At 41.2% G+C, this 22342-nt stretch overlaps 1 protein-coding gene across 4 annotated transcripts in view; it reads right to left on the reverse strand.

Moving 5' to 3' along the window:
• C5H21orf58 (chromosome 5 C21orf58 homolog) overlaps window positions 1–22342 on the reverse strand; it is a 328538-nt gene that overhangs the window by 233702 nt on the left and 72494 nt on the right. For 2 of the 4 annotated variants that reach the window (XM_033947054.1, XM_033947053.1), the window contains exon 1: window positions 14967–15044. Coding sequence is in view for 2 of the 4 variants with exons in the window: in XM_033947056.1 (XP_033802947.1) it covers window positions 14967–15026 (60 nt within the window). In the remaining 2 variants the exon portion in view is untranslated. Of the gene's footprint in view, window positions 1–14966; window positions 15315–22342 lie in introns of those variants that run through there. The other 2 variants (XM_033947056.1, XM_033947055.1) reach the window with 2 other exon arrangements.

A 22342-nucleotide genomic window follows, 5' to 3' on the forward strand; every position in this document is an offset into this window, starting at 1 on the left:
GAAATATTTTATTCTTTTGGGAATAATCAATTTTATTATATGAAAGGGACAAAAGAGATCTTTTAGATATTGAAATATTCATTTTAGCAATATTGAAAGTCATTTATTATATATTAATTAAGTTAAAATGGTTTAAAAAATGGATTCTAATTGAAGGGGATATTAGATATGCATAAATTAAAATAATAGGATCGGAAAAATTAATTGAAAGGGGGATTCTTAAAAATGAATGAAAATTTGTTTTATATGGATAATATACTGTAATATTTAATTATTCAATTTATGAATAGAGTTCACTTAGATATTTATGAAATGCTTTTGTTCTATAGGATTGAATGATATTCATATTAAAGGTTTTATTATAGGGGTTCATTGTTTCAAAAGTAATTATATAATGATTTACTATTTAGAAAGAGTTTTATTTAATTTGGGTTGTTTAATTGTAATAATATAGAGGGAAAAATTAAAGTAGGATGCCTGGGGGAGGGCTATGGCTGTCAGTCTGAATATATGTCTTCAAGTAATCAAGGGATAAGGAGGGTGGGGATATGGGAGGGAAAAGGGATGGGTTTTAGGGGTCTTAGAATTATATTATTCAAAGGATCAAGGGAAGAAAAGAGATTTGGGAGGGGGTGGTTTGGGGGGGATAGGTATTATGTTTTAGGTTTTAAATTGAGGGAGGAGTATTTACAGGGAAATCATAATATTTTGAAATATTTGATTGGGTTTATATGCCCTGGAGGGAAACTTCAGAATGGAGTTTAAAATATTCTCATTAAATGTTAACGGCCTCAATCATCCAATTAAAAGGAAGAAAACACTTTTGTTTCTGAAACAAGAGAATGTAGATATTTGTTATATCCAGGAGACACATCTGTCGGCTTTTAGAGTCCAAGAAACTAGAAGGGGGTTGGGTAAAACATTGGGGGTTTTTTGCCCCTGCTGTGGGAAAGAAGGTTGGTGTAGCAATTTTGGTGAATAAAAAATGCACTGCTATGTTTAATTTGATTGCTGCTGACCCTTTAGGGAGATGGTTTACATGTAGAAATGAGCTTGGGAAATCATATGCTGGCACTTTTCAATGTATATGCACCTAATTCGAACCAAATTGAATTTTTTAAATCTCTACAACAATTGATACTACCACTGGCTGCTTCTAATTTAGTTGTGGCAGGAGATTTTAACGCTGTTATGGATCCTTTAATGGATAAAAAACCTGTTAGAATTATGAAGTCATTAGGATTAGATAATTTGGCACAAACTTGTGATTTGAAAGATATATGGCGAATACTTCATTTTAATGATCGGGAATTTTCTTTTTATTCCCAGATTCATAAATATTTTTCAAGAATAGATTATATTTTTGTTTCAAATCAATTAGTTTAACAGGTAACACAAGCCTCCATAGATCCAATTATTTTGTCTGATCATGGGGGTGTGTGGATTGAATTTAAAAATAGTTGATCAAGATAATAGCAGATCTGTATGGAGATTTGATAATACACTGCTTGCGGAGCCAACTTTTATTGAGGAAGTTCAGTCAAAAATAAATGATTATTTCCAATTTAACAATATGGAAGATATCTCCATGGAAACTCTATGGGATGCTTTTAAGGCAACCATGAGAGGTCAAATTATTTCATTTTCGGCATATATTAGAAAACAAGTTAAAAGACAATTTTCCAATTTGGAACAAGAAATTATATTATTTGGCATGTCAATGAGGGCAAAGAGTCAGATATCTTCAAATAATAACAAGCTTTTACTTATAATGACAGGGGTCGCCATACAACAAATTACATGTAATTGGAAAAACTGGAGTAGATTAAACTATAATGCCATATATATATATATATATATATATATATATATATATATATATATATAAAATGGAAAGAGCAATATATACACAGAAGGGGTATTTTTAAGGAAGTTTCAAGAAGTATGGGAATAGGTACCATTTTCCCTTAAATTTACAAGTTCAATACTGGATACTGGGGGAGGGGGGTAATTTTTAGTTTATTATTTAACAATATAAGAATGATAGGGGGGAAAATTTTATCATATGATACTTATGTTTTATATTTGCTATGGTAGGGTGGGGAGGGAGCATAAGAACATAAGCAGTGCCTCTGCTGGGTCAGACCAGGGGTCCATCATGTCCAGCAGTTCGCTCACGCGGTGGCCCATCAGGTCCAGGACCTGTATAGTAATCCTCTATCTATACCCTTCTATCCCCTTGTCCTTCAGGAAATTATCTAATCCCTTTTTGAACCCCAATATTGTACTCTGCCCTATCACACCCTGTGGAAGTGCATTCCAGCCGTCCACCACCCTTTGGGTGAAGAAGAACTTCCTAGCATTGGTTCTGAATCTGTCCCCTCTTAATTTTTCCAAATGCCCTCTCGTTCTTGTAGTTTTTGAAAGTTTGAAGAATTTGTCCCTCTCCACTTTCTCTATGCCCTTCATGATCTTGTAGGTCTCTATCATGTCCCCTCTAAGTCTCCGCTTTTCAAGGGAAAAGAGCCCCAGTTATATGATTTGGATCATTGCTGATTATGAAATGTTCTATTTAATGTTAAAATGTTTTAACTCACTGTCACACTTATTGTAAGTTTTAAAACGTATAAAGATTTTATAAAAAAAAGAAAATTATTGATGGAAGATATCTTCTGGTATGATAAATTTATGGTACATTGTGTATAATTAAAAAAATTATAGATGTTAAAAAAAATTCTCTGAAGACAATTTTTTTTTCTTTTCAGCAAGGGTTACAAAATAAATATATATTACAGCTGTCTCAGGGCAGGAGAGACCAGATGGAGGTTTTTAAAAAATATTTTAAAGTTAAAAGTCTTTTTATATTATCCAGCAAAGATATAGAATATTAATGCATGATGCTGATTGGCTGGAACAAGCCAAGAATCTGGCTGAGTAGTGGCAGTTAGAAAAAAAAAACAACTGAAGATTTTGAAGAGAAAGGAGGGCTTGTGAGTGAGTGCTCTGTGAGAGAAAGAGTGGAATTTAAGTGAAAGAGTGGAATTTAAATGAACATAAAGTTGTATGAGAGAGAATGAGGCTAAGTTCTTTACACAGGGAAATAAATATTTTATTTTATATAGTCGGTCATACAGTTTTAGGTTCCTGTGTTTAGGCAGGCATATTCCATAGCTACACACACTGTTAGGGAGATAGTTGCTCTCCTTTTTATTTAAGTAAGGTTTAGGAAGAAGAACACAGAAAAGGATTGAAAATGAAAGAGGCCTGAATAACAGAAGAAAAAGCACAGTTACTTAACGTAACAGTTGTTATCCAGGGACAGCAGGCAGCTATTCTCACATATGGATGACGTCATCCACAGAGCCCCGATGCGGACAGCCTCACAAGCATACTTGCTTGTAGAGACTTCAGAAGTTTCGAGTCAGCCGCACCGCGCATGCGCGAATGCCTTCCCACCCAGTGAGGTTTAAATAGTTCTTTTTTTTGTTTAAATCTTTATTGATTTTCAAACTTTGATAATGCAATACAATTGGTAAATCATAAATACTGCATAAAACGCACTAATAACTATACATTACATTAAACAATCATTTACTCCCATCCTCATCTTAATTATTAATACAATAATACATATGATGTGATTTCAATATTATAATTATATAATTTAACTCCTCAATGTACATTTCCCTTCCCCCACCCACCCTCCCTCCCTGGATGTGTAAAGAAATCTAAGGAAAAGTAGTTCTAAGTATTAATGAATTATAAAGTTTTTTAAGAATTAAGTATTTAAAATAATCGAGTTTATTATAAAGTAAATAGTAACCTAGTTAGGTACGTTTTAGTATAAATTAATTGAAGATTGAAGACTGAAGAGTAATTGAAGAAATAAAGATTAAGTCTAATGTTAGAATTAAGGTAGGGAGGATGGGTTCAAGCCAGTGATGTTAATATGAGTAAGAGAAAAGAATTGTTTTTCTCTTTGAAAGAACCCTGAATGGGTGAAAACGCAATAATCTGAGGATTGTTCCCGTTTATGATAAAAAAGAGAGAAAGAAAAAAAAGATAAAAAGAAAAATAATCACTTTCAGTGTCATTTTGGCTTATATTGGTGGTTCTATACATTGCATTTAATTGATAGGTAGCCATCAGTTTTTCTTTATTTTACTGTTGTATAACATTCCCACTTCATCTTAGCCACATATTGAGTATCAAGCTTCCTAGAATTTACAAGGACAATATTATTTTTCATTCAACTTGGACTAAAGTTAAATTTATAGATTGTTTAACTCTTTTTCCAAAGCAAGCAAACAAAATGTCAATCTCTATGGCTGAACTCCAAGGTACAAAATGGTGATTCTAAAATCTTATGGAAACATTGGTTGATGGCAGGCATTCGAACTCTAAATGATGTAATTTTGAATGGAAAAATGGTTTCTTTATTGCAGTTACAACAATCGTTTGATATTTCAAAATCTCAAGGTTATAAATAGTTGCAGTTGCAGTTGAAACAGGCCATTCAGAATGGGTTCCCTGAATGGCGTAATTTAAAAAGTCAGTATAGTTTGCCAGGCCTGTGTTTCCAGGTAGATTTTCAAGGACATCAGGCTGCTAATATCTGAATATTTGGAGAAAAAGCCTATAACAAGCTTAAGAGACATTTGGACCCTGATTCTGTAAACTGCGCCTAACTTTAGGCATGCTTTATGCATCCGATTTAAGTGGAAAATGAGCAATTTAAGGGTCTTAACAAGCATTAATTGGGTCTTAGACGGAGTTAGGCGCTAATTAGGCAAGATAGATGCAGATTTAGGAAATAGTCGCGTCTAAGTTTGTAGACGTGGGCATAGCATGGGCGTGATTAAGGATAGGTACCACATAGACGCTAGTTAGGTGACAGAGTGCGCCTAAATAGCGTGGAAAATGTAGGCGAAGGAAAAGCTGGTCTAAGTGTAGTTTTTGCTTCATTTCAATGCACTTTCAGCTTTCTTAGTCTGAGACTTCCTATAGACGCAGATTAGGTGTGCTTTCCGCTTCCGCAATTATATTTCCTACTAGTCTTATAGCCCGTTACATTAACGGGTGCTAGAATATATGTGTGTGTGTCTCTCTTTATTTCTTTCTCTCTCTCTTTCCTTAGCCGCTTTTTTTCTTTCTGTCTTTCTTTTTCCTTGGCTGTCCATCACCACCCCTTGCCTGCTCCCCCTGTCCATTCTCCCTTCCTTTTACTTCCCCTGTGTCCACCACCACCCCTTCACAGCTCTCCTTATGCAGCAGCAGCCCTTCTCCCTTTGTTTTACCTCCCCCCCTGTCCAGCAGAACCTTCCTTCTCCCCCTGTCCAACATTAGGCCTCCGTTCCTTTTTCTTCACCCCCCCTGTCCATCTCTTTCCTTCTCCCCCTGTCCAGCAGTAGGCGTCCCTTCCTTTTTCTCCCCCACTCCTCCTTCTTATCCCTATGATACACTTACCTTGCTCTGCCCCTGATCAGAGGCTCCCGACAGCCGCCCAGTTGCACCCATTGGAAAAGTTCCCTCTGTGGCATCCCGCACCCCTCCTGACGCGACTCCCGCTGTCTTTCTTTCTGTCTGTCTCTGTCCCTGGCCCCCTTTGTCTGTTTGTCTTTCTGTATATCTCCCTGCCCCTGTGTCTTTCTTCTTTTCTTTCTGTCTCCCTTCCTCCCTCTGTCTGTCTATCCGAAGCAGCATTCCCTCCCCCTCCATTTCCCTCCCCCACACCAGTTCCCTGTGCACCTGCCCCTGGGTCTTTCTTCTTGTCTTTCTGTCTCCCTTCCTCCCTCTGTCTGTCTGTCCAAAGCAGCATTCCCTCCCCCTCCATTTCCCTCCCCTCACACCAGTTCCCTGTGCAGCAGCATTAGTGTTGCCTCTACCCCCTTTCCCTTCCCACAGTCGCGACTACAAACGCAGGCCCGAGTCCTTTGCCGCCCCCCCCCCTACCCTTCCCTTCCCGCGGGCCCGACTACACATGGCGATTCAAGCAGCGTGTGCAGCAGTCTTCACACGCTGCTTCGGGTCCTTCTACTGCCCTGATTTACTCTGGCACGTCCGGAGCAAATCAGGGCAGTAGAAGGGCCTGAAGCAGCGTGTGAAGACTGCTGCACACGCTGCTTAAATCGCCAGTCGGGCCCGCGATAAGGGAATAGGGGGGGCGGCAAATGACTTGGGTCCCGGGTAGCGGAAAGTTGCTGGGCTCCTCGGTGGTGGCGCTGAGTGGCCGCGATCCCTCTCTTCCCAGACCCCCCCACCCGGAGGAATGGAGATCGACGGCAACAGCCGCTGACTTCGGCATCTTCTATCCACTGCGGCCAACTCTAGCGGAAAAAGGAAGTAATCAGAGAGGGCGGACCGCAGTGGACAGAAGACAGCAAAGCCAGCGTTAGTGCGGTGCAGCGCTTTTCTCTTCATTTAAAAGCGGGTGAGCCGGCGAGAAGGAGGAGGTGGTGGTTTTGGCAGTGAGTGAGGGTGGGAGGGGGGGAGTCGCCGGCTGTGCTGTGCTTTCCCGATCTGTCCGCCGCATACACACTCTGGCCACGGACCTACGGATCAGGGATTACAGATCACGCAGGTCTGAGTGCGCATGCGCAGCTAGCGTTTTATTATATAGGATAGTGAGTTTGAATATGTGATTTTTTCTTCTTTCTCCCTCCTAATAAATTTAATAAGCCACCATATCAATAGAGCACATCAATATAAACAAATTGCATGGAAAACGTAGAGGGGCATAATAAAAAAACCCGTCTAAGTCCCTTTTTGGCCTAAGGTCTTAAACGTTGAAAGTAGAAGCAGGGAAAATGTCCATAATAAAAAAAAAGTCCTTTTTTTGATAATGGCCTGCCTCTACATTCAGCTGTTTAAACGCCCAGACCACCACTACGTCTACACTTATCCCTCCACGACGTCTACACTTATACACCATAATGAACCAAAAAAACGCCTAAGCCCCAAACGTCCAATACAAGGGCTTTTAGGCGAAGGAGGAGCTAGTCCTTCGCCTAAAAGCTGGATTCTGTAACCGGTGTCTGTCAAAAACAACATCGGTTACAGAATCCCCCCACCTTAAAACGATCCGGGCAAGAGGGAGCCCAAGCCCTCTTGCCCCACCAACTCCCCGACTCCCCGACATCATCAGGGCAAGAGGGAGCCCTAGCCCTCTTGCCCCGAGGCACCCTGACTGCCCGACTACGTTCGGGGCAAGAGGGAGCCCAAGCCCTCTTGCCCCGTGGCACCCCGACTGCCCGACAACATTCGGGGCAAGAGGGAGCCCAAGCCCTCTTGCCCCGGCGATCATCGGGTTGGGCCCATGTGCCTAAGGCCCCACCCACAGGAGGGGCCTATTCTGGTTGGCCCAGACACCTTAGTCCCCACCTGTGGGCGGGGTTTCAGACACCTGGGCCAATCCAGCCCCATTCTGCAGCCGGTTGGTGTGCCGGATGGGCGGGCTTGGCACCCGTCCATCCGGCCAACATTTACCATGTATGGGGGGTGGGATTGGGGGTGGGAGGGTCATGGGGTCAGCGGGGGGTCGTGGATCGGCGGGGGGGCCCGATCAGGGGTTCGGGGGCGGTCATTAGGGGGGTTTGTGTCGAGGGCAGGAGGGCCTGGGATTTCTCTTGCCCGTATTGTAGTGGGGGTGGGGGGTAGGGGGTCTGCCTGGGCAGGAGGAGTTGGGCTCCCTCATGCCCAATATTGTAGGGGATGGGGTGTGAGAGGCCAGGACGGCTTGGGCTCCCTCCTGGCCCAAACGTAATGGGGGGCTGCTGACGATCGCCGGGGCAAGAGGGCTTGGGCTCCCTCTTGCCCCGATATTGTCGGGGGGAGGGGGTGATATATTGCGGCAGGAGAGATTGGCCAGCTTAGGCCTTTCCCCTGCCACTAAACGCACAGAGAGAAAAGAGGCGTGTTTAGAGGAGGGGAAAGGAAGTCAAAACAGGTCTAGGTGCCGAAAAAGGGGCCGCTGAGCTGATGCCGGCTGGCGCGATCAGTTCAGTGGTCCGGCAACCTACCCATCCACCCACCGCAACCATCACGGCAGGAGAGATGCCTCATCTCCCCTGCTGCGATGTGATCACTCCTCTACCCAAACTGCCACAATCCGTGGCAGGAGAGATTGGGCATCTCTCCTGCCGTGGGTCATGGCAGTTCGGGTAGAGGGATGATTGCATCGCGGTAGGGGAGATGAGGCATCTCTCCAGCCGTGATGGTTGCGGTGGGTGGGTGGTATAAGGTATAAGTGCCGACTAGGCAACCTGCCTAAGGTTTTGGTTATACTTGCTGCACGACTAGGTGTAGGTCGGCCCACCTCCTGCCCACCGCCCGCCCTTTCCCCTCCTCTAAACACGCCTCTTTTCTCTCTGTGTGTTTAGTGGCAGGGGAAAGGCCTAAGCTGGTTTTAGATACGTCTAAAACCAGCTTTGGTTATGGGTACTTGGACGATCAGGCTTTTTGATCGTCCAAGTAGCCATTTAGGACACTTTTTAGACTTTTTATTTTTATTATGAACTCCATAGTATTTTTCTGCCCAAACAGTAATATGATTTACTTATTACACCACCTTTGGCTTTCCTGCTTAAAAAGAACCCCCTTTTTTTTTTCAACAGTGCTGCAATTAGCTCTTTCTTGAGAGCAAAGAAAGGACATGAAAACCATATCATTATTGCACACATTACTTCATTTCTCAGCGCTTAAAAAGAGAAAAACCAGATACAGACCTTAACATGCATTTTCCCTCATTGCAAAATGGAGCTCTTCAGCTTCACAAAGCTGACCTCATTGGAAGATCATCAAGCTGCACCTTCAAGGTAGTATGCCACAATTAAAAGATGCGCTGGGTGTTAAACTCACAACCTCTGTATGACCAGCACAAGACTTTAACCTATAGAGCTACATCAGCTTCTACTCACTGCCCTTTCATATCATTGTTGACTAACCTGCCTATGCATCATCTGATTAGCTATCATATCACAATCACCACAAAGAAAGCATTTCTGGCTCACCAGGTTAATGCACCTTGTCCATCTTCTCAAGCACCCCGGTTCAAATCACACCTTCATTCATTTTAACAACTTCCTAAAAGTTTCATATTAGCTGTCATAAGAGGGTCTAGATCAGGGGTCTCAAAGTCCCTCCTTGAGGGCCACAATCCAGTCGGGTTTTCAGGATTTCCCCAATGAATATGCATGAGCTCTATGTGCATGCACTGCTTTCAATGCATATTCATTGAGGAAATCCTGAAAACCCAACTGGATTGTGGCCTTCAAGGAGGGACTTTGAGATCCCTGGTCTAAATGGTGGACTTTGCTGGTTTTTATCAGCACATTTCCCTTTCCAGGCAAACTTATTTTCTCCTTCTCATAGCTAGGACATCCTAAGCTGTCATGGGAGGAAACTTCTCTGATAGAAAGATGCCATTTGTGGCTCACCAGGTTAATGCGCCTTGTTGCACACTGTCCATTTTTTGAAGCTCGCCGGTTCAAATCCCACCCTCCCCTTCACTCATTTTAACAGCATCCTAACAGCTTTCATAAGTAATGTAATGTAATGTAATTTATTTCTTATATACCGCTACATCCGTTAGGTTCTAAGAGGTTTGAAGAAAATATACATTAAGATTATAAATGAGAAGTAAGTGGTGGACTTTGCTGAGTTTCATCAGCATTCTGCAGTTTGCAGACACAGGTGCATCAGATACATTCATCTTCTCTCTGCTACAAGCCATTGTGGTAGGAATGGATTTCCTTCAAGTTTCAAGTTTATTAAAAAAAATTTTAGATCGCTTATTCAGATTTCTAAGCGGTTTACAATATAAAATTACATAAAAACACATAAAAACAAGGGATACTGGATAACTTCCGAACATAACAAAAGGTTTTGATGAAACATAAGGAACTACCTCAGACAATAGGGTAGTGGGAAAGAAGAACTACAATTATTATAGAAAAGGTGCAACATAAAAGGAAAAAATAATAGGTTAGGGTAAAAAGTAGCAGTTGATTTAAATTTTGCCCTTAAAAGGACAGTTGTTATCCAAAAGCGTCTTGGAACAAGAATGTTTTTAATTTTGCTTTAAATTGTTTTATATCGGATTCACAGCGCAAGTGGTTAGGCAGCGAATTCCATAGGGTAGGGGCAAAACCGCAAAGTTATTGGATCGCAACGTATTAATCGATTTTAAAGAAGGTATGACAAGGAGATTCTGAGAAGTTGAACGGAGAGATTTTGATGTGCTATAAGGAATTAGAAGTCTGTTGATGAAATCCGGTTGGTTATTTAATTTTGTTGTGAGTGTTAAAAGTAAAATTTTATAGTTAATTCTGTGTTCAACTGGTAACCAATGTGCGTTGAGCAAAAAGGGTGAAACGTGATCGTATTTTTTTGCACCATCTGACAAAAACCGCCACACAGCTGACCGCCACTGACTACTCATCAAATCCTTCACTCAGCTACTGACTGACTGACGCGATCTGTAAAGGAAGTTTCCTCCTTCATTTTCAAACAAAATAAGACATCCAAGAAGCTGTCAGCATTCATCAATTTAAATCTCAAGGTGGCTGAAGACGGAGCCTTCACATTAGGCTACCATCTTCATTGATGACGTCACTCCTGCCACTTTTCTTTTAAACATGCCATACTTTATGACTTTTTTTTGTTTTTATACTGTTGAAGTATACAATTCTGAAATAATGAAGAAAAAGGATATAACAGGAAAGTGAGATCTACCTTGTTCTGTCTCCTAGCAGAATTAACTGCCATTCACTACCTATAAGGAGTAGTATATACAAATCAGAATTGCTATTATTGTATGGTTCATTGCCTAGCACAGCGGATTAGAGTGAAGTTTAGCATGTAAGCATGTCACATTTTTTCAATATACACCATCAATCCACAACGGCATATAATAAACTTCAAAGTGCCTAATTTCTAAGTGATCTTTTTTTCAGATAATACCTTTCTAAGTACCTCTATGGTCTTCAGTTCCAGCCAACCACCAGCCAAATTATTTGAAGGCTTGTTTCTCTTTCTGGCTTTTATTCATCATCAGACCTTAGTTTTTTTTAAAGTGCTTGTGCTCTATATTCTATGTTTTGTGCAAATCGATAAACTTTTCTTATACAACTTAAAAACTTTTGTACTTAGCTTTAGCTATTTCTTCATTCTTTTTTTAAACCTCGGGGAGGACCTTAAGGTTCAACCAGTTTCGCCCAAAGGCTTTTTCAAGAACGGGTTCCCCCTTTTTGTTTTGCTCCACAGCATTCCGACGTGTATTCTCCTACTGAAACTAATATATTATAAATATCCTTATAAACATGGTATACTGTGTTTTTATTATCCTTTTAATGATGGTATACTTTGGGTTAATTATGTTAAAGCTTACAGTCCTGAAATAATGATAACCAATCAGTAAAAACCACCTTTTTATACATAACATCGTAGGGACGTCTATCTGGCGTCTATATGGGGTTTTTGGGAACCCGTGCCTAATACACGCCTAAGATAGCTTAGTGCATTAGAGACGTCTATACGATGCCTATGTAGCGCCTAAGTAACACTAATTGCCAGTTGCACCACAAGGGCGCCTAAAGCATGCCTAAAGTTAGGCGCAGTTTATAGAATCGGGGCCTTGGAGTATAGAAACAAAGCAGAACATTTCTGCTACACAATGGCCACAGATTTGGACTTGGAGAATCAGATGTACAGCATCATCATCTATGAGACAAACTTGGTTTTTTTTGTTATAAAGAATTTTTTGGACATCAGTTCATTTGCAAAACTTGGATTACACAAAGTCTAATAGAGGCTGGCACCGTCAACTTGAACTAGGGACACTGGATCATCTCTTATTTTATTGCCCATTGATACTTAACTTCTGGAAGTCAATTTGGGTCAAAATTAATTTGATTTTAGGTATCTCTATCTCATTGTCATATGGCGTAATTTTATTTGGAACATTGTTAAAACTTAATAGTCCAATTGTTAAATATAAAAATAGACTTCTTCTTATAATGACTGGGGTGGCCATACAATTAATAATGAGGAATTGGAAAAATTGGAATAGATTGAATTTTTCTTTTTGGTGGGAAACACTTTGTTTATATTATCAATATGAAAGGATGATAGTGGAACAATCTGGGAATAGTAAGATTTTAAAAATTATTTGGAGTCCATTGGAGTCATTTGTTAAACAACGGAATAATTAATAACTTTAGTTACCAGATACACACATCCAGGTAGGGAGGGATGGGGGAGGGGATGGGTAATTTGTTTCAGTTATTTGCAAGTATGTAAGTGCTATTCTTTGGTATCTTTGAATGTATAATTGTTGCACTTTGTGTATGCTTAAAAAATCAATAAAGATTTACAAAAAAAAGAAAAAAGTCAATTTACATGTTAACAAGCCATCGGCTGTGAGAAAGTGCCATACCACAACAGTCTTCCTGCGCTGAAGCCATGAGAAAAATTTACCTTAGGCACTGATGATGACAAAGCAGCAGATGACACATTGGACTTTGACAGTGAAAATGATCCAGATTTTCAGCCACCACAATCAAACAAACCTCATTTAGTAGTCCTTTTACTAAGGTGCGGTACCGTTTTAGCGCACGCTAAGAGGCTCATAATAAAAAAAAAAAAAAAAAAAACCCACACGTCTACATAGTGGCCTAAATGGGTATTTGGCCGATCAAAAAGCCTGATCGTTCAAGTACCCATAACCAAAGCTGGTTTTAGACATATCTAAAACCAGCTTAGGCCTTTCCCCTTCCTCTAAACGCATAGAGCGAAAAGAGGCACTTTTAGAGGAAGGGAAAAGGTGGGAGATGGGCCAACATAGTCGTACAGCAGGTATAACCAAAACATTTGACAGGTTGCCTAGACGGCTCTTATACGTTTTGACTTAGACCAAGTCAAAACAGATATAAATGCCAAAAAAGGGGCCACTGAGCTTATCGCGGCTGCCGCAATGAGGTCAGTGGCCCCATCAACCTGCCCACCCTCCAACGCAAACCATCGAGGCAGGAGAGATGGCTCATCTCCCCTGCCATGATATCGATCCCAGGCCCTCCTGCCCTCGTCACACCCCCCCACGATCACTTCCAATGGGTTGGGCCCATGTGCCTAAGGCCCTGCCCACAGGAGGGGCCTAAGGCAACTGGGCTTATTCCGGTTGGCCCAGGTGCCTCAGGCCCCACCTGTGGGCGGGGCTTGAGGCACCTGGGCCAATCAGGCCCTAAGGCCCACCATTCTTAGGATGGCGAGCCTGCCGGATGGTCTTGGGACCCGTCCGTCCATCCAACTTTCTTAAGGTACGGTGGGGGTGTCGGCGGTGGGGGTTGCCAGGTGGGGGGGGCTGTTGGGGTTCAGGGGGGGCGATTGTGGGGGGGGTGCAACGAGGGCCTGGGATCCCTCCTGCCCGTATCTTAAAGAGGGTGGGGGATAGGAGGTTTGTTGAGGCAGGAGGGCTTGGGTTCCCTCCTACCCTGATCGTGTTGGGAGGGTTGCAGCTTGCCGAGGCAGGAGGACTGGGGCTCCCTCCTGCCCCGAACATGTCGGGGGGGGGGGTCGTGGCTTGCCGAGGCAGGAGGGCTTGAGCCCCCTCCTGCCCCGATCATGACAGGGGGGGGTCGCGGCTCGCTGGGGCAGGAAGACCTGGGCTCCCTCCTGCCCGATCCGATCGGGGAGGAGGGGTGGATTGGCTATCTCTCCTGCTGCGATTGTTGCTGGGGGGGTGGATTCTATAACTGGTGTTCTTTTTGACAGACACCGGTTACAGAATCCAGCTTTTAGGCAAAGGACTGGCCCCTCCTTCGCCTAAAAGCTCTTGTGTTGGGCGTTTGGGACTTAGGATTTTTTTTTGGTTGACTATATGTTGTTAGTGTAGACATAGTGGTGGTCTGGGCGTTTAAACAGCTGAACGTAGAGGCAGGCCATTATCAATAAAAACCTCCTTTTGGACGTTTTTTTTGAGAATGGACATTTTCCCTGCTTCTACTTTCAGCATTTAGGACCTAGGCCAAAAGGGGACTTAGACGTTTTTTTTATTATACCCCTCCACATGTTAAGGTGTGCTAACGCATCCATTATATCCTATGGGTGCATTAGCACACCTTAGCATTTAGCGCGTGCTAAAACAGCTAATACACCTTAGTAAAAGGACCTATTAATGACTTGAACAGTGAAGTACTTGTTTCATTGCAAGTGATGATACAATTCAGGGTTCTAAATTCTGATTAGATTAACCCAAATCTGTTAAACAAATATTTTCGTGAAATTTGTTCTCCAGTGAGATTTTTGAAGTGCATGTTCCCTAACTCAGGATTTATCCATTACTTTTAAAGAAGATATGATCTCCATACTTCTGACCTACAAAAGGAGGTGTAAGCTCTTGAAAGTTAGTCAAGAAATATATCAGGTTAGTCCAATAAAAAAGTCATCACATCTTTATATTTTCTAGTAATCTTTATTTCTGTACACTCAAGTGAGCAACTAGTGAATGTCACACTGCTTTATCCAGGGAAGTACAGAGTGCCTCAAATTTGGAAAGAGATTTTCTATAACAAAAATTTGTTCTATTTTTTAATATGATAATATGAGGTGAAGTGCTCTTACACATTACCATAATCAAGCTTTTCCATTTTCTGAATTTTGGAGGCATCTGCAGGGTTTGTTTTAAATATTCTAAACAGTCATTTAAAAACTGAAAGTTTAATTCAGTTTCATGTCATTCATACAGTACTCCTCCACTATACCAGAGTGTGGAATAATGTACGGTAAGTTTGTTTTCAAAGTCCCTGCACCTCAATGTTTCCTGAGCATGCTCTTTCTTTTAAAACACTTTAAGCTGAAGGGTGCACTATAAATATGTTTAATTATTCAGCCTGCTGCTAACATGGATCTTAACAGTTAAAGGTAAAATGATACTCAACCACATGATAATGATATTTTGCCAATAGTCTTACCTTTTCCAAAAGCTTCAGCTTAATTCGTGTCATGTGGTCCACCAGAGATGAATCTGTCATGCTGAGCTCTACCGAATCTATACACTAGGAAGGGTTAAACTTCACTGCCCTTGATGTTTTCCTCTTCAACTGAGGATCTGTTTAAGAATAATTAATGTCCAATGTTTTCATAAAATACAACAAAATAGAAGTTGTTTTCAATCTCAGTTAATAAATCAAGTGAAAACTATATAATAAAGAAAACTAGAGTACTCAAACAAGGTTAAGGGTTTGATTTTAAAACTTGTGTTCTTTTATGTTGCTGGTAGCTGTTTCATAAGTGCATCCTGTTGGTTTTTTTCTATTTGGTTGCTAGCCATCCCACTGATGTGAATCCACTCCCTATCCTTGCTTTTGTTATTATTCTATCATTGCTTCACTTTGCCAAGCAGCTTGGTTGCTAAGGCCATATGTCCTATAAACAAACATAGCTCATCACACAGGTAGCAGCAAAACACCACACTAAAAATGTAGATAAGGAATGCACACAGGCACACTTTCATTTTCTAAATCCAACAGAGTACATACAGTATATGCTATAACTTGGCGCTTAATTGACATGCCTTCTATAACTTTAGCATTCAACTTGTCTAATTCATAAATTCAATGGGGCATGCACAGAGGGAGGTGCATAGGTATGGCTCACATTATGTAAGTTATATGCTTAACTGCTGCATTTAAGAACTTACATGTATGCCTTCTTAAGTGAATACCTAAATGAAATAGAATCTGGGCAACCAAATCCAATTATAAAATTAGCTTTCAACATGCTGCATTTAGTTGCTAGATATGTGGTGCCAAATTATAAAATTTCCCCATTCTCTATTAGAGAAGTGCACTCTAGATATGTCCCATGATTTGAAACTTCCATCATCTGTAAATTGCTTACAATTGTAAGCGGTATATAATTTTTTCAAAATAAATAAATCTAAGGAATTTGTGTTAAGGAAGCCAGTCAGGTTTTCAGGATATCTACAATGAATATTCATGAGATAAATTTACATACCAAGGAGGCAGTGTATGCAAATCAATCTCTAGCATATTCACTGTAGATATCCTAAAAATCTGAGTGGCTGGGATTCTCCCAAGAAACATTTTACAATCACTGGGTTAAAGACAAGATCACAGTGTTTTTTGGAAGTACCGGTTCTTTAGTCTATAATTTTTTCGATTGTGGTCCTCTAGGATTTTGAAAATACTCCAGTATCCTGGTTTTCCTTTCTACCAGCGTAAAAAAAAAAAAAAAAAAAAAGGCGCAAAAAACTTTAGAGGAATTGAAATTTTGCCTGATAATGTTTTTCAATGACAGTTGAAAACTTGGCTTTCTGCAGAATATTGTGGTCCTCTAGGATTTTGATTGCCACGTCTAGAATCTAGCCCTGAGACCAGAGCAGACTAAAACCAAGCCTCTGATAAAAGGAGGAAACAAGACTCTAAAGCAGCTTGCTGAAAAGGAAGGAAATATAAAAACACAGCAACTTGAAATCCAGGTGGAGAGGGCTCCAAAAATTAGCTTTGATCCCTATTATTCATTTCTAAGGTCTAGGGCAGTGTTTATCCTTATGCTGCTCCTTGTGACCCTGGGCAAGTCACTCAGTCCTCCATAGCCCCAGGTACATTAGATAGATTGTGAACCCACCGGGACAGATAATAATAATAATAAAACTTTATTTTTCTATACCGCCATAGTCGAAAGACTTCTAGGCGGTTTACATTGAAGAAGGCTGGACAATCAGAAAATTACAGAGTGCAAGAAGTGAAAGGTTACATAAGAAATAGGTAAAGGACAGCAAATTACATCAAGTTTGGCAAGGGGAAAATATCATTGAGAGTGAGGGGCATCTGTTTAGGAGATGAATTTGTCAAATAGAACGGTTTTTATTGATTTTCGGAATGCGCTGTAGGTCTGCCTGGCTCTTTTAATGTAATTTCCCAGCCAGGATTACTGTCTGCTTGCTTGGAAACTGAGGGTCCTGTCCAAAAAGGATTTGTATTTGCAGTCTGTAATCTTTGGGTATGCAAAGATGTTTTGGTTTCTGGTTGTTTGTGTGGGGTTGTGTAATGTGAAGTGGGGTAGCAGGTAGGAAGGCGCTAGTCCCCAGAATTGTTTGAAACAGGTACGTGCGAACTTGAACAGTATTCGCGCTTCCATGGGTAACCAGTGCAATTTTTTGTAGTAAGGGCTAATATGGTCATTTTTTCTCAATCCGAAGATCAAGCGAACTGCAGTGTTTTGCACAATTTTTAATTTTTGTACCGTTTTTTGGGGGGATAAACGATGTTGCAGTAGTCCAGTATTGATAGGATCAGAGATTGCACCAGTAGTCTGAAGGATGTTGTGTCAAAGTATTTTTTAATGGTCCTTAGTTTCCACAGTGTATAGAAGCATTTCTTCACCACTAAGTTTGTGTGGTCAGCTATGGTTAAGTGTATGTCTAGAGTGATACCCAGTATTTTTATGGTTTTGGAGACTGGATATTCGTGGCCATTTATTTGTAGTGCAGTTCTGGTAATTTTGTCTTTGGGGCTTGCCAAGAAGATTTTTATCTTTTCTGTGTTTAGTTTCAGTTTGAAGTCAGTTATCCATTTTTCGATTTTGGTCATTGTGTGAAAGAGGTTATCTATAATTTCATTTGTTATGTCATTTAAGTGGATTAAGATGGATATATCATCTGTGTATATGTAATGGTTTAAGTTTAATTTTTGTAGTAGATGGCCTAAGGATGAGATGTAAATGTTGAACAGTGTGGGAGGCAGAGGGGAGCCTTGGGAAACCCCCGAGGGGTTTTTCCATGGATTGGAGTAATTTCAATTGCTAGTTACTTGGTAGGATTTATTTGTTAGGAATTCCTGGAATCATTTCTTTACCTTTCCCGAGAGCCCCATTGCATCTAGGCATAGTAGCATAATTTTGTGGTCTACTAGGTCAAATGCAATACTAAGGTCTAGTTGTAGGATTAGAGCACTTTTGCCCTTGCTGAAAAGACTATAGAGGTGATTTAGGATTAAGCTATAAATGTTTCCGTGCTATATCCTTTTCTGAATCCTGATTGGTGTTCACTGAGAATGTTAAATTTGTCTAGGTAGTTTACTAGTTGTAAGTTAACAAATCCTTCCTGTAGCTTTGTGAATAAGGGGATGCTCGCTATGGGCCTGTAGTTGGATATCAGAGCTGTTGAGTTTTTCTGATCTTTGGGGATAGGTGTGATCAGTATATCCTTTTTCAGGATTTGAGTTGTGTCTGTTAACGTTTTTACTAGTTTGAACAGTTCTTTACTATTTATTTTTGATGTACCTATTTTCTGCGCGTAGTGTGTTGTGCGCTTTTCTTTGATTAGAGTTTTGTATATTTTCATCTTTTGTTTCCAGTTTGTCTTGTCTATTTCTTTAATTCTTGTTTTCCAGTTCTAATTTTCTTAGTTCCGGTTTAATGGCTAATAGTTATGAATCGAACCACTCGTTTAGTGCTCTTTCTTTCTTTTTGTATGTTTGGTATGGAGCTAATTGGTCTAATAGTTCCTTGCTGAACTTTCCCCATCTTGTCGGAAAATCCTGCATTTCGTCGGTTATGGGCCGTAGCTCGTAGTGAGACCAGAATTCAGTTGGGTTTAAAACCCTAAACGGAGACAGCCCATCCTACCTGAACAACCGCCTCATCCAAGCATCCACAACCAGACACAGAAAAACGCATTCCCCATTCATACCTCCTCCGATCAAAGAAGTAAAACGATGAAAACTACACGATGGCCTACTAGCCACTCAAGCCGCAAAACAAGACAACCAGATCTCCAACCTTCTGATGACCACCCCAGACTACAAGACATTCAGAAAAGAAATAAAAACTATACTTTTCAAGAAATTACTGAAACAGCCCTAACTTCACATACTCTTAACAACGCTAAAATTGACAAAGGATCTACTCTTTACTACCCCAGCAATGACAATTATGCTTCCATTGTAACCCCCGTTTGTATACCTTTTGTAAGCCGCCTTAATCGTAACCCCGAGAAATGTCAAAAGATCTACTCTTTACTACTCTAGTAAATCAATTGTTCTCCCATTGTAACCCCCGTTTATAAATCTTTTGTAAGCCGCCTTGAACCGCAAGGTAATGGCGGAATAGAAATCTCTAATGTAATGTAATGGAATGGAATATTTATGATACCATGACTGGTTATTGTTTTTTTGTTTTCGCTTTTGTGTTTTGGTTGAGATAGCTTCTTTTGCCGGCGTAGGTCGAATTTGCCAATATAGTGGTCTGACCAAATGAATTTTTCCCAGGCCTCTGTATAGTAGTGAATCTTCGGGTCGGGGGTTTCCTTTTGAGAAAAGGTGACTATGTCTAGCTGGTGTCCCTTCTCATGTGTTATCTCTGTGTTTGGCATTGGGAAATCGAGCGATGTTAAGATGGTGTCGATTTCGGTCACTTTTGGCTTTCCCGTTTGTTCTAAATGTATGTTTATGTTGCCAAGAAGTAGGTTGTACGATCCAGTTAGAAATTCAAAGAATTCTTCTTTGGCGTTTGACCATTTTTTGGGAGGGATATAAAATATTGTTGCGATTAGTGACTCTTCTAATTGGGCGTTTATGATTTTGCAAGTTAGTATTTCTAGGTTTTCTGAAGTTTTGGAATCTATCTTGTTGTAGTCAAAGGGTTCTTTTAGTATAATTGCTAGTCCACCTCCTTTTTTCCAGTTTCTTGATAGCGGAAGTATTTTATATCCCTGTGGTAGAAATTCTTTCATGATAATGTCCGTGTTGGAGACCATCCATGTTTCTGTCAGAAACAGGAAGTCCGGCTTTTTTTGCACTATCCAATCATTTATTATGTGTGCTTTGTTTCTCACGGAGCGGGTATTTAGATAGAATCCCTTAAAGTTTTCATAGTTTGTTGAGGTGGGAGTTTCAGTATGTATTAGCTTTTTTAGGTTTCTGTTTTTGTCTTGTTTCTGTGAGGTTTGGAGGGTTTACGGGTGGTGTTTATCTCTGGGATTTGAAGTGGGCTTTGTTCTAGACAGTTTTGTAAAAGTCGGTGGGAGCTTGATGATTTGGACAGTTTAGAGGGTCTGTGCCAAGAAAGGTGGGTATGAATTGGTTGAGGGGATTTTTCATCATTGCCTCAGCATTTGGAACAGATTAGGTATAGTACCCCTAACAACAGTTGGTGTTTGTTAAAAATTGCCATGTTGTCTGGAGGCTTAATGTAAGTAGTATCAGTAGTAGTGTCTGGAGGCTTAATGTAAGCAGTAACAGGTTGTACTTACAGTCTAAACTTGCAGGATATAAAGTAGGCAGTAACAGAGTATGCTTATAGGCTAAATATGCAGTAAACAGGCTAAGCATGCAGGCTATACATGCAGGTTATACTAGCAGGCTATACATGCAGTAAATAGGCTACACATGCAGTCTATGCTTTCAGGTTATACATGTAGCAACAGGTTATCCTTTTAAGAACATAAGAACTTAAGAAATGCCAGCACCGGATCAGACCATGGGTCCATCTATTCCGGCAATCCGCACACGCGGAGGCCCAGCCAGGTCTACCCTGGTGAATACCTTAGTTACTCAATGTGTTTTTCAAGAAGATACTACTTTTGATGGTAGTAAGAAGTATTTATCGTATGGTCTGGCTCTCAATCGTTTCTCACGGACGCTTCTAATAGACGCTTTGCAAAGGTGTGTGCTTTGCCGTGTGCCTTAGCCGGCGCGCCAAACAGCTGTGCGCGGTGTCACAATCCTATCCCCGATGCTCTGTCTGTACCGGGTTTGGCTCTCACTAAAGCTAGCCCGATCATACAGAGAGCTAATCATGGGGATAGGGTTGTGACCAGGAGAAGGGAAATAGCTGCATTCCCCTTTAAACCTGAAAATACTGATTGTGAGGGAGGAGAGGAAAGTGAGGAGAATGGTCTGGAACAGCCTCCAAGGGACCTCCCTCCCTCCTCAAACTCTCAGCTGAGGGAGATAATGAGGAAGCCGAGAAAATCTAGGCAAACTTTACAGGCAGCTCCTCCCCCTCAGAGAGCAGGGTGTGTTCGGCTGAACACTTTAGAGGCTGCTCTTAGGAGGAAAAGGGCAGTTCACTCTGGGCCAGCCCAGGAAGAGGTCTATCCAGGCTGTTCTCCTGTGAACCAGGATATTGAAATGCAGGAAACAGACATTGACCCTGTGGCCAGCCAGCCAGCCCAGCCAGAACCGATGGACTATATGGAAACTCCCAGTCTGCCTGAAGACATCCAGATGCAGGAAAGCTAAGTGGCAGGGCTGGGTAGTTTGGGGGAGTTAAAGCATACTCTGCCCGTTTGTCTGTTGTTCAAGATAGGTTCTTTAGGCTGAAAGTTTAAGGTGACTTGTGCTGCCCTGCTTAGGAAAGCAGGAAGAAAAAAAACACGTTTTTTTTTATTGTTTGAATTTCCAGGTTTCAGCCTAGTTAAGCTGACCTGGTGTTTCTACTGTGTTATTGTGAACCTAGGGAGTAATGTTTGGGGAGAATCCACTGTCCATACTGGTTGGGATTGTGGGGCCATTAGTGGCATTCTGTGTTACAGACAAGTAAATTGGTGGATTCGCTTACCCCCCTTCCCCCACCAACTCCCATTGAGCTGGTTGGGGCCCAAGCCTCAATAACTAAAAGGCTTGTGCACAAAACTATCTGAAGTGCTAACAGTAGTGTTGGTTGTTAGTCTGAATGTAAAGACAGCAACTCTTTTTGGTTTTATTTTTACTTACCTGAACCGTCAGGATGTAGATGACGGCTGAAAACCTAGACCTGTTGGTCGGCTATATAATTTTTGTTGGTATGATTTTTGCTACTTGGGAATTTGGACTAACTACAAGTTTACTCCCAGCAATATACCACATAATAAAGTGGTCATCACAGGAACAACTAAATTGACTCTGATTTTCTTTTTTGCCTGTTTATTTTTTTCATGAGTGAATGTCGTACAGCAGGACTTCCTTCCTTTATGGGAAGCACGCAGAGGGAGCTCTAAGGTGAGCGTGGACCGGCCCCGTTGAAGTACAGGTACCGGCCCCGCCACATTTGGTATCAGGAGTGGGATAGAGCGCCTCCTGCTGGACATTATTGGAACTGGAAAAAAAAAAAAGTGGAAAAAAAAAAAAAAAAAAAAGCTTTTGACTTTTGAATATTTTTTGCTTTAGCTTGTTGTTTTAGTTTATTGTATTGGTTCCTGTTCGGAGGTGTCCAGACGCCAGAGTCTTTCGCCGGAGTGTACAGAGTGGATACGCGACCGGAGGGATTCGACTTGGACGGTGGTGAACCGGAGGCGGAGGAAAACCTCAGGCCGGATAAGAGGACAAAAACGCAGATAAGTGAC

This window comes from Geotrypetes seraphini, chromosome 5, assembly GCF_902459505.1.
Source record: "Geotrypetes seraphini chromosome 5, aGeoSer1.1, whole genome shotgun sequence".
Classification (NCBI taxonomy): domain Eukaryota; kingdom Metazoa; phylum Chordata; class Amphibia; order Gymnophiona; family Dermophiidae; genus Geotrypetes; species Geotrypetes seraphini.